The 12443-nt window shown below is 45.3% G+C and overlaps 1 protein-coding gene across 11 annotated transcripts in view; it reads right to left on the bottom strand.

Annotated features, from left to right (window-relative positions):
- Positions 1-898: 898 nt before the first annotated feature.
- st3gal3b (ST3 beta-galactoside alpha-2,3-sialyltransferase 3b) overlaps positions 899-12443 on the bottom strand; it is a 39835-nt gene continuing 28290 nt past the window's right edge. For 6 of the 11 annotated variants that reach the window (XM_081722428.1, XM_081722429.1, XM_081722432.1 and 3 more), the window contains 4 exons: positions 7181-7324; positions 4904-5050; positions 1718-3148; positions 899-1199 (listed from right to left, as the gene is read on the bottom strand). In XM_081722428.1, the coding sequence (XP_081578554.1) occupies positions 3059-3148; positions 4904-5050; positions 7181-7324 (381 nt within the window). In that variant the 3' untranslated portion in view covers positions 899-1199; positions 1718-3058. The remainder of the gene's footprint in view (positions 1200-1717; positions 3149-4903; positions 5051-7180; positions 7325-12443) is intronic. The other 5 variants (XM_081722427.1, XM_081722426.1, XM_081722434.1 and 2 more) reach the window with 5 other exon arrangements.

Below are 12443 nucleotides of genomic sequence, written 5' to 3'. Positions count from 1 at the left end.
TAAAAGTTTACGCAACTCCAAATTCTTCTGTTCATGCTGATGATCCTTCTGGACAGGAAAAGACACCGAGATCATTCCTGTTGAATGCGAATTAACTTTAAAACATTGCTAAACCAACAGCCCACTTTGGCGCAGGTTCAATCTTCAAAAACGTATCAATTGATGTAGACTACTGGAGCTTCGATATTTGCGTAATGTCACAGCATTCATTTCCAAATTAACATCTAGTAACTGCATAATTATAATTTAGAGGCATTAAGTTTGTATTAGTCAGTCATTTACATTGTTCATGCAGCCTATTTTAGCGCAGTATGAAACGCAAAAAGGGCAAAATGACCATGTGAAGGTGTAACGCTAATGTTTTCACCCACCAAGAACACAAGAAAACACAACACTATTGCAATGTTTAAGAGAAAAATGTACACGTTTAAATAAATACTGACCCCAGGCTAAACTAAATGATGATGCAAAATATAATTTGAAATTCAAACAGGTCTTGCTTTGAAGCAAACATAAAACAGTATTTTAATGTTTTACATGATGTAATGAAAATGGAAGACATTTGATTGTTTTGTCTCTAGGCTAAAGGTGTAAAATTTATATTTCTGGTAGTTTTAAATAGACGTGGGAAACCTTGTATCCAAGGTGGGGTTTCTTTGCAATGAAATTAAAATGAAAAAACAACTTTTTTCTTAATGCTCAAGTTTAAAATCTGACATAAAAATGGGTGCCAAAACATTCTGAGCATTTAAGATAGCTAGAGAATACTGAAGAGCAGATAAACTTAGCTAAATATCATCAGGAGCACACCTCCAACCTCGGCAGGCATAACAGCAAATGGATGCAAGATCCATGATATTCTCAATTTCAAGATACATGAAAAACAGAAGAAAAAAGATTCAATTTTGTCAGTTGTCATTTATTTACTTATTTTTTGTTGTTGTTTTTTTTAAACACAATTTGAAAGCCGACATTTCCAGGCATATTCTGGTCAAAAGATGAGCCGGCTGTTGGTTTGACAGGTCTCTTCGAATGCGCCAGCTTCAGGACTTGACATTGTGGTCCACGTCCCTCTAGCAACTCAGATTCCAGTTTGTTGGCATGCCAGAGCTATTGACCCAACTCTATGAGACAGCACGCGACTGGTCAAATATCTCAGGCAACACTGTAGTAATAAATCAGTCCTGGACTCAGAACATCTTAAATGAGAAGGAAACGTCGGACGTTAAATCATACCCACTTTCCAACAAGGGTGGACAGACAGGCAAACACGGATTAGGAAGCACTTCAAAATACTACATTACTGCATACGTCTTTGGCATGAGATTCAGATACTTTGTATCCAGTTTTACACAGACCTTCAAACATAAATAAATATCACGTTAGCTCGGTGGGACAAGCAAGGTTTTTCCAACCACATTTACCTCTGCGTGCTTTTCATGGCAGTGCAGGTGTAAAACAAAACAATGGGACAAAGAGACAACATTTGAGGATGGTCAGACTTGGCTTAGATAAATACACCCAAGTTGTGAATTCAATTAAAAAAGGGCCCAACTGGCCAACACATTTATTATGTCATTGAAGATATATTATATTATATATTTTATATATATATATATATATATATATATATATATATATATATATATATATATATATATATATATATATATATATATATATATATTAGATATAAAGAAAAATTAACACTTTTTACCTTCTTTAATTAAATATAATCCTTCCATTTTTATGAAAATGCTAGCGCTACTTGGTGACATACTATATTGTATGAATGCACCAATTTTTGTTGTTCTTGCCTCTTGTGATGACCAACATGCGAAATAATGAAGAGGTTTCTGTTACAGTGGGCAGTGTCCACCCAACTGGGTAAGCCTGGCTGTGTTAACCTGTCTCACATAATGAACCAGATTTCCCATCTGTATGAAACTGAAAAGGACCACAGTCGGAATCTCCACAGAAATCCTTAGAAATACAGACTGTAATTCTCACAAAACAGGAATTGTTTGGAAAACAACTGTCACCTTGCAGAGCCGATAATGTATAAAAAGTAAACCTTGGTATTCCCAGGCTTGTGCTTGGGTACATTCAGAGACACAGAGGCAGAACGTGGTGTGGCAGCTTACCTTAATGAAGGATGAATTTTGCAAGGCCGGTATCACTGCTTTACATGATGTGCAGAGAGAGTACACAACAGCAATTAAAACAAGGGAAGGGAAAAAAGATAAGAAAGAAGATAATAAAATAAACAATTAAGACACGCCCCCCATTGAAGAGAGGCAAAAACTTCCAAAATCCAGTTAAGGCCTACACTCTTGTACCAAAATAAATAACTTAAAAAGAACTTTCATTCCTTGGAAAGAAAAGAAATGACAATACTCTTTTCTCATGATGGAGAGGAGGGGGCCTCCAAGGCTCAGACGAGAGGGTTTTACATGAAGGCCGCGCTTGGACCTTGAGGCTGCAGATGCAGGATGTGCCTGGCGTGGCCCGGAGCGACCCGGAGTGGCCCAGACTGACCCAGAGCAGCCCGATTTGACCCGGAGGCACCCAGACTGAGAGGCTCCCATGAAGGCAGGGCTGTCTGGGTTGGGAGGGGTGATTTGTTACGTTGATAAAATACACCATAAAAAGCTTTGATATTTATACAGTGAATACATTCATGCTGTGAAGGAAGGCAGAGGCTTCCTCCTCTGGAAGAGGTACGTTTGGCACAATCAGTCGAGTTTCTGTCCTGTAGGGCCGAATCCATTCGCCACCGGCCCTGCCTCTGAGGCCGTTCGCGTCGTTGAGTCGTGGGGCGAGGACGAAAAAGCGTCGGGGATCCGCGCTCTCCTGAGACGTTCGAGGACACCTCAGGCTCGGATGTCCCACTCACAGGAGGTCTCTACGTCAGAAGGCACGTATGCGTATCCTGCTGAGGCGTCATTGCCCCACCTGCCACAGCCCAACGCCCCAATGCTCTCCGCCCCATGGCCTGCATTTCTCAGCAACCCCAGTTTGGCGTGCTTGAGGGAAAGGCACACACCTTGGCTGAGACTTAGATCCCCTTTGTCAGGTCAGTAATGACTCTGGCCTTGACCAGCTTCTGGAGAAACTCCTTCTCCTTTAAGATGTTGTGAGTCCATGACTACAGGCATGAGAAAGAGAGAGAGAGGAAGAGAAGAGATAAAGAAAGAAAGAGAGAGAGAGAATGAGAAGAGCAAACAGGCCTTATACAGTTATTCAAGCACTAAATCAAACATGACATTTCTGTTAATATAAAGTCTATAGTCAGTTATTCATATTGCTGGAGTCATTACCAACACTGGCTCATAATTTACCCATTGCCCAAAACCATCTCATTATCCATTATGTGGAATTACTTAGCAATAAATATATTGCTAAACAAAAAAAACCAAACATTTTTACAAGGAGGTATATCAAATATACATTTAAAATTGTAATTAAGTTTCTTTTCAATGAACTGATGGAAAGGTTCCGGTTTGTAAATGTCTTTTATTAGTCGTAATAGGATCACTAAGCCACCAAAGACGCTTAAATGTGTATGGTTCAATACTGGAAGTGCAGGTCACGGTGGACTCCAGTGAAAACCATCTCTTCACAAGTCAGGCTATCCCACCAATCCCAACTGCAGAACAGCAATTCTGCCACAAACAATTTTCCTTCTCTGTGAATTTTTCGGACATAATCCAACTACAGGATAAGGAGGTCAGGCTTCCACGCTGCTGGACCCCACTGTAGTGAAGCCCAGGGGCTTGGTGTGCACAGCTGAAACCAGAGCCTCAGGTTCCTGTGAGGGTTTCTGGGCTCTGAGTGGGAGGGCCCCACAGCTGCCCCACAGTGGAGGTCCTGCCCTGCACTGGAGGGAGCCACGCCGCTGGGCCATGCTTCTCACCCAGTTCCCGGGGCTTTCCCTCCAGCAGCTGGGCTGGCCGATTTTAAAGGACTGTGTCCGTGGCGGGTCCAGGGCTAAAATTTCAGTGTAGAGGGAGAGGGCAGAAGGAAAGGGAGGACGCAACTCCTATCAGGCCTTGCTGCTTGGGGGAAGGGAGAGGGAGCAAGCCAGAAGTGATCTCTGCTTAGGGAAACGGTTTTGTCTGGTAGGGGGGGAAAGGCTGTGGAGGACCATAGCTCATTACAGCTTGCGTCTGACGCTCACAATGTCACTTCATAAACAAGAACTACCTAAACAAGGTGAGAGGTAATGCGAACGCCCTGAAAAATGGAAAGGGGACATGTTTTTGTTGTTCTCCAATCGCATGATATTTCGCTCAACATAGTGAAAAGCAACCGCGGTTCAACAAAAAGCAGACTTGGGTCATGAGGCCAACCCACCGATCCAAGCATCGAATCAGACAGCCTGTCTGGAAAGGCAAAGAATTTAATGATTGCTATAGAATTTACAAGGCTTTTGAACATGATGTCAAATTTTGGTTGTTTGTAGAACAGTGCTGGAGCAGGAAATGAAAGCTATTAGTGCATTAACTTCCAAATTCTCGATTCTAATAAACTCCATTACTGGGATGGCAGAGTCAGACTGGGAGTTTCTGAACATGGACAAAACATAGGTCATGTTCACCAGCATGAGGCTGAAACCCCTCCCACCAGAGCACCCTCTTTTTACTCTACTAATTACGCTGCTGCAATCTTCCAATGATTAAACGAGAGATAAGAAGGTCAGACAAAAGGTCTGCACACTGAGATCACAGTTCAAGAACAGGTAGTGGCTATCTGTTCCAATATTGCATTTGTAAATTAAATCCCAAGTGTCCTGGTATTCAGATGAGTGGAACATAGCATTTCATTAGGCCATGTTAGGAAGCAAGATATGAAACTTGACCAAACAAAATGTTATATTAAAAAACCCAAACAGGAGTCGTACCTCTCTGATGGCAGACATCTTTACTTTTTCATAGTAGTGCAAGGGGGCGTGAGGCGTATTCATGTCGTAGCCAAAGCCAGCAACGGCAACCTCATCGCAGTTATGCAGGGCCATTGTTATGGCGACGGTACCCAGTGTTGGAATGTTCTGTGAAAACAAGTGAAAGTTCAGCCTTCTGGAAGGTTGAAAGGTTGGGTGTGGCACTGGCACATGGGTTCATGACTGGTTTTGCAGGGTAACTTCTCTGGCTGGTCATCTGTTGCACTGTTGCTACCTGTTATTAGCATAACCACCTACTGAATACTCAACTGTAATACTTGCATAAGTGAACAAAACCAAACCAGGTGGACCCAAAGCCAAACGCAAGATTTTGGACCAGTTGGACAACTGGACATGCAAGCATGCAGCAGTTAGCAACGTGCACTGTAGCAAGTCAGTCAACAGGCCTGCTTTGAGCCTCTGGCTCGGTGCAGGCCTGGCGGGGGCAGCACTGAGCGCTGGCGCATGTGAGGCGCCCTGGCTTTGTTCATGCCAGCAGTTGTTAACTCATCCTGAGCTGCGTGTGATTAGCAATTTGCTTAAATAGGCCCCCACCCACGACATGCCAATTTCAGAAGGCAGACCTCCACTTCCTCATCTCCCAGGGGTGGGGAACCATTCGGAATCATTAGCCCACAGCAGCCTGGCTTGCACACAGGCAGGCATGAACAGGCACACACATGCGTCCATTTGGAAACACACACAAAAACACACTGACACACACACGCTTTCTCTTATAGACAGTGTTAGGCTTTGGGTTGCATGCTCACCCCCCACAGCAGGTGAGTGTTAGGAGGACTCTAATGGGGGAGGGAGGGGGTAGATGTGTCAAAGTGTATCCCGCCTTGATCAGTACCGTATGGGACAGCTTCCCTCTGGAGCTGCCCTCCTATCCGCACAGCCTCAGGGGCCCGGGGTGCAAGGGTCGCCCCCCCACGTGCTCTGCACATGTTGTGGAGTTCAAAGAGGGCGGTGGTCTCCAGGAGGTGGTTGACCCTAACCTGTTCCAACCTTGTCTCTGAGCATTCTGTAAGCAGCTAGCTGACAGCTCTATCAAGCCAGGCTACATGTGCTCTCAGAACCAAACCAGGTGAGTCTTCATAAAAGTAAGCAAATGCTGGCGGAGAAGACCTCCTCCTTTGTAAGGTCCAATTTCCTGAGACAGGGGTGCTGGGCCAGTGTGCCGCTTTCTGTAACTACACACTATGTGAGAACTCTCCGGTAAGGTTCACGTTCGGGACTCGAGGCATGTCAAACACACTTCTTTTATGACTATGCACATAGTCAGCTACTCCTGTGCCCCCCCGCCCCGCATAGTACGCATCATGTCTGAGCAATGCGTGTATTTACTAGTAGGGCATAGATCACAGCCAGATGACACACTGTTAGCAGGCTGTTCCTGAATAAACACGGCAACTTTTACTGGCAGACGACTGAGGGAAAGAGCTACAGAGTGAAGACCTCCTTTTGGTAAAGCCTGATCAAGCTTTATCCATTGAGCTTTATCCAGGTTAATTGAGCCTTGCTTTGTGCTCAAGCCAAGACGTTTCTAGAGAGGTTCCCCAGCATAATTTCCTGCACTGTATTTTTCATGTTTTGACTACTGCACAGTTCGTCACACAGGAGGTAAAGGATCAAACAGCTCGTGAATGGCACGGCCTCCGTGGATTCGCTTGCAGTTCCGAGGCTCGAGCTCCTTATTCAGAGGATTAGCCATGCCGTCTTTGACCTGTGGTCACCTTCATGGTAATTATGGCCCATCAGAGGAAACATGCCCATGGCTTCCTGTGACCCCTATTTACATTAAATTGCTTTTTTGGAACTGCCTGCCATTTTGGTTCGAAAAGTCAGAAATACATCCAACTGACCCCATCAAACAGTGCCTCCAATGCCAACAAGGTCTCTTCCAGCCTTAATATTTTTTAATGTAAAAGATCAGGAAAAAATGTGAAGAATGACTACAGTATCTGACATTGGACATATAAAGATGTTTATTTTTTACACGTCCATTAGTTGTGCCCCCCGACATTAAAATGATCTGTAGAGGCTTACTGTTTTGAGGTTCAATATCAATTATTTATACAGGTGACTAATCCCTTGGTTTTAAGACTTTGCTGACCTACACATAAAACAACTATAGTGAGGGAATTGGCAAATTTTAATGGAATGTATTTTAAAAATAGCACCAACATAACCCCGAACCATTTAACTCGAGATCCCACTGGTCCTGGTACTTACCCCTTTGCCCATAAGGCCGTTGTTCAGAGGCAGGCCGATGAACTGGAAGGCGGCTTCCTGGATGAAATAAGGGTTGAGGATGCGCATCTCTGAGGGCTCCCTGGGCACATAATGGGCCACAGATTTCCAGAAGCCCTCTGTACCCTGATGAAGAGGCGAACACACAAAGGCACCACACTGAAGACAGGTTTCCATTAAGGTGCAGCTGAAACGGCGGAATAAAAAATGAGCCAATCAACACCAAGCTAGTTATTATATATTTTAAAAAAAGAAAAAAGATTTTCTTCCATAAACATGAGAGAGGTGGTAAAAAAAAAAAAAACCTAGCATGCCATCAATGCATACTGACAGGGCAGAAGAACAGGACCGGGGGGACGCATGGATGACTTTTATTAAAGGCAAGGCAGCCCCGTCCATCTTGGACGGGACCTACAGGAAGCGGACAAATGAGATCCTGACCTACGCGGGCGTTCGGAGAGCGGCAGCTGCCCCAGGTCCTCCCCTGCCAATTACTCAGGAGAGTGGCCAAGTGCCACAGCTGGGCAATTATTCAATCGGCAGCCTCGCATTGAGATCATCGGGCGCTAAGGGCGGCGGCGGATGGCAGCCCTAACGCGACAGGGCTGCTGGCGCCGCGCCAGCCAGGCTGTCCGATGTAATGGGAGTCACCTGTTCAAATATGCAGACACTGCCTTTGATATCGTCAAATAATGGGTGCGGTCGCTTGTGCCGCGCGAACGCCTTTGAACAGCCTTCCACACCTCCCTCCTCCCCCAAACTCCCATTCGCCGTCCCAGTGCAAGCTACAGCAGGAACCACATTGCCTCTGCTGTCAATGACAGGTAGGGTGGGGGTGGGGGTGGTTGCGAGAGGCGGCACAAACAGCCAGTCTGGGGATTGTAGCAGGTGGATGAGCACATGCAGCAGGAGAAAGAGCTCTCCTAAGCCTAACGCATCGCACACCGCATTCAATGTCATCCTGGGATGGCAGCCCTCTCGCTGTGCCCAACCCTGCGAATGGCAGGGCTAGCGGGTGATGGGCGAGAAAAGCGCGGGGCAAACAGCAAATGCACGCAGGACCAAAGCGGGCAGCAGAAATGCCAGCCCTGCGCTGTTTGGCAAAGCAAAGGTGAACGGTTGCTTGAATATGGATGATGCAAGAAGCCCCAGCTTGATCCCTTCGCAAGTTGCTCAGGCATGATGGCCCTGGCGTTCTACCCTGTGAGAAAGCCAGGTAGCGAGGGCAATCTGCTCTAAATATGGAGAGAGAGGCTTCAATCTCTAAAGGTCTGCTGCATTCAAACATTGTTAACACAGTCATTAGGAAGCATCTTTTAATCCATTATTTTTATATGCAGCTCCAAATGGTTGGGGGAAGCTTTCGGATCTTTTCAGACTACATGTTTCCATGTGTTCCAATGTGGCCTATTCAGTGAAACTGCAGTGTAAACTGAATATGGCATTAAACCCATCAGTGTGGTTTTCTGGTTGTCAGGGGACCTGGAGCCATTGGCCAGGCTGGCCTTTCTACTGGGAGCTTGGGGACATTGGCCAGCCTGACCTTTCTACAGGGAACCTGGGGCCATTGGAATGGCTAGTCTTTCTACAGGTGGCTGACAGGCTGGCAGGGACACACAGCTCACTGTGAACAACAGATTGAGCTAGGTACCAGACAAATACACTTATGGTCCAGGAGAGTGGTAAAACTCGTTTACTAGCTGTGAAAAGGCCACGAGGGACATACATAGGTTACACGGTCCTCTATGCTGAGTTACTCTAAATAATTATCTCTTTACAATTAAAGTTACACAACACTTTTCATTATAGCTGCAAAATAGCTGCACAAGGGTGAAAATTTTTTATATACTTTGAATATGAAATCCAAGTAAGTGGATGTGTCCACTCTGACAGAGTGTTGCATTTATTATGTTTAAATACTTTAACTTCCTCTTTGTCATCTATTTTCATAGCTGGGCTTCAGGCAGAGTCTGGTTCATGTTACATCCCCACCAAAGTTAGACATAGCCATTCTAAACATAGTGCTGTTGCTGAAGTCCTCCTTTGGTCCTGCCTGGATCTAGTCCAAACACACCTCTTACCAGCATTCCTGCAGGAACAGAGGAGTGTGAGTGAGAGAGAGAGAGAGCGAGAGAGAGAGAGAGAGAGACGGATCACCTCTCCTTGCCCTCCAGACCATGACTCGTTTGTGGTGCAGGGCTGCTAACGACCGAGTCTCCCATCAAACAACGCTGCCCCTGAAACTGATCCGTCCAATAAAGAAGCAGGTGACGGAGGCCTCCCAGTCCCCACACACAGTTCTGGCCTGCCCTTAACAAGCTTCCAGCATGGCCGCCCAGCGTTAAATCACTCCATAAAAATCACAGGCCACATCGCCGGCCCCTCCCCATCTCGCTTCGCCGCTGAGAACAAGTGTCCAGGGGAAAATGTTCATGTGCAGCTGCAAAAATGCGTTAAGGCGTGCCGAAGGATCTTGCTTTGTAATCGGCAAAGGGGGATGGTGGGACAGGCCTCTAAAACCACGCCTGCCGTCTCAGCCACGTCTCACGCCTGCCGTCTCAGCCACGTCTCACGCCTGCCGTCTCAGCTGCGAACACGCTGGATTCGTGTCTTTTTTTAATGTTGCAAACTGTGAGGCAAGACGAGTGTGAAAATGTACTGAGAAAATATTTGACCCAGAACACTCCATCACCAGATTACTACTACTGTGTCAAAAGTCTACAGCTAAAGAAATTCATCATCAGCTAGAAATGCTCCAACTTTCCAGAGCTTTCACAAGAAGATGCATCTGAAAAAACAAGATGATATCTCGAGACAAAAGCACCTTGCCAACCCTTGAGCAAGGTGAAACAGACATGCACACAAAACTGTAGAGGGCTTTGTCAGAGTTACATTCAAACTCTAATATTTCAGAGAGGGATATTCCTGGCATATGGTGCATTCAGATCAGATCCTACTGATCTACTACTGCCAAGGAAAAGGCACTTTTGGATAATGCTGGTGTTGGCTTTTCCATTAGTCCTGAATTATCAAGAACTCTGGATTAGGAATGAGAAATCACACTAACCATGATATAAGCCCAGGACAGACGAAGGTCCCTAAACCCAGGTGCAGTTGGCTGGGAATTTCACGTTTTGCAACAGGCTGGAGGGTTTGTTAGCATGTGGAAAAACAGTCTCTGACATGTTCCCCCATATACTGTGTTTATGTTCCTAAGAAGTCTACAAACACACACGAACCGCATAACAAGCGCAAAGAGCAAAACTGTGAGCACCAGTAAGAGGTTTTACATTCAGAATCTGCTCTGCTACCAAACACTTGAGCTCAAATGGACCTTAGCAAGACGGTGTGCAAGAAGCGTGGGGATCATGGGTGGCGCGATGGGAATATCAATCTAGGCGGAAAAAGTGAAGACGTTGTTTAGGATTAGCGGTATACAAGGCTTCTTGAGATAAGTGAATAAGGCAACAGAAGGCCAAACAACAAGGCCCCGTTTCAAAAACAACTGCAGTGCAGTGAGTGGACAGTGGCAGTTCTTCTTGTATTTCAGCACACTGGGTTTAAAATGAAACAAAGACCATGGCAAGTTTAGTTTAAAGATATTAACACGTCATCCACTTCCCAGCCATGTCATTAGAAACATGTTCCCTGTACTACACTGTACACAAAAGTATATATAGTATAGTTAATATAGTATTACCTCATTGAATAAAAAAGCTTGGAATCGAACTCTCAATGATATTTTTAATCCAACACAGATGAAAGCAGCCTGGAATCAAAGATGACAATTTACATGTTAATCTCAGTCATAGTTTAATCAGTATTTACATCCAATGTAAATACTGGAATTCACTACCAAAATAACAGAAATTGCATCATTGTCCAATCACACACAGGCTGCACTGCAGGGAATGTGCCTATATACCAGGAGGTATAGTGGAGATTACTATGACCTACATCTGTTTTTCTAAGTGAATTTCAATACTAGTTAGCCAACAATTTAAGGTGATCTTGGCTTTGATCATTGCCTGCTCCTGGGGTTCTCAGGCATGGTGGTACTGGACAAATGGAACAATTTGGGACTCCAGGAAAACTTCAGAGAGGAACTCACTCTGCCTCTTCAGGCTACAGAAGTGGTGGGGGGGGGGGAGAGAGATAAAAATGTCAGGCAGCGATCCATGGAAATGTCTCTATCTGATGAACCTTTCCACAGGTGCTCCATTGGTACCCCCTCTCCCCACCACCACAGGAACACATGCACGCACATTTTAGCAGCAGCTGTACAATATGCTGATTGAGGATTGCCCATTTCCTACTCTCCCAAAATACTACTAGAGCCTATCCATGGGGGGAACAGGGGTGGTAGACAAACACACAAACCAACAGGTTCATTAATTGATTCAAACCAAGAGCATGGCAAAAGAGTCACAAAAGAACAGGCTTTACCCTGCTGTGAAAAAACCCCTCTGTAAAATGCACGCACAGCCACGACCAGAAAGGCAAACACAGACCATTTTTGCATGGCTTCCTGTTTATCTTTAGAGTTATATTTAAAGGGTCAATAAACCTGGGAGGTATGCTGTTAAAGTGAAATGAACTGCTTTTATAGTGGACGCTCCAGCCGATCCGTGCAGCTCGGAGAGTGTGTCTGTAAGAGGCGGAGGCATGCTGGGGGGCAGATGTGAGTCTGCTGCCAGAGTTGTCATGCTCCGATTGCCTGGAACACCGATATGATGGCTGCTAATGCTAGGGCTGCACAATATATCGCTTGTTAATCGTTGATGCAATAGTGGCCACTGCAATACTGAAACTGCAGACGGCAGCAATACGCAAATGAGCCAAGTTACCAATTACAACCTTTTCTTATTGTGTCCTACTAGTATCCTCGGGGACTGTTCTGTGGGTGATTTGATGAACTGTGGCATTCACATGATACCTCAAACATAAATAAACAGAAAAGGATTCAACAGTGCATTTTAACATATGCATGGCTGGCTGAAATTGCATTAGGTAGAGATAAGATCTCAATGTAATATTTTTGTTCATATCGTGCAACCCTAGCTAACACTGTGTGCCTGCAACACTGAACGCAGCAGGCTAAGGCCAACATAACACACATCCTGCTAATACTAGAAGTGCTCTGTCTTGTACACACTGATGGTGCTTGTGTGTGCTCACGGAGCCTCAGAATAGCACTTTTGGCAGGAGCCGACATGGCTGAGTGCATCTGAGGTGGGTCGCCTTC

Source organism: Electrophorus electricus, chromosome 11, assembly GCF_041902795.1.
Source record: "Electrophorus electricus isolate QZ-2024a chromosome 11, ASM4190279v1, whole genome shotgun sequence".
NCBI lineage: Eukaryota > Metazoa > Chordata > Actinopteri > Gymnotiformes > Gymnotidae > Electrophorus > Electrophorus electricus.
This window is presented reverse-complemented; position numbering and strand designations above follow the sequence as displayed.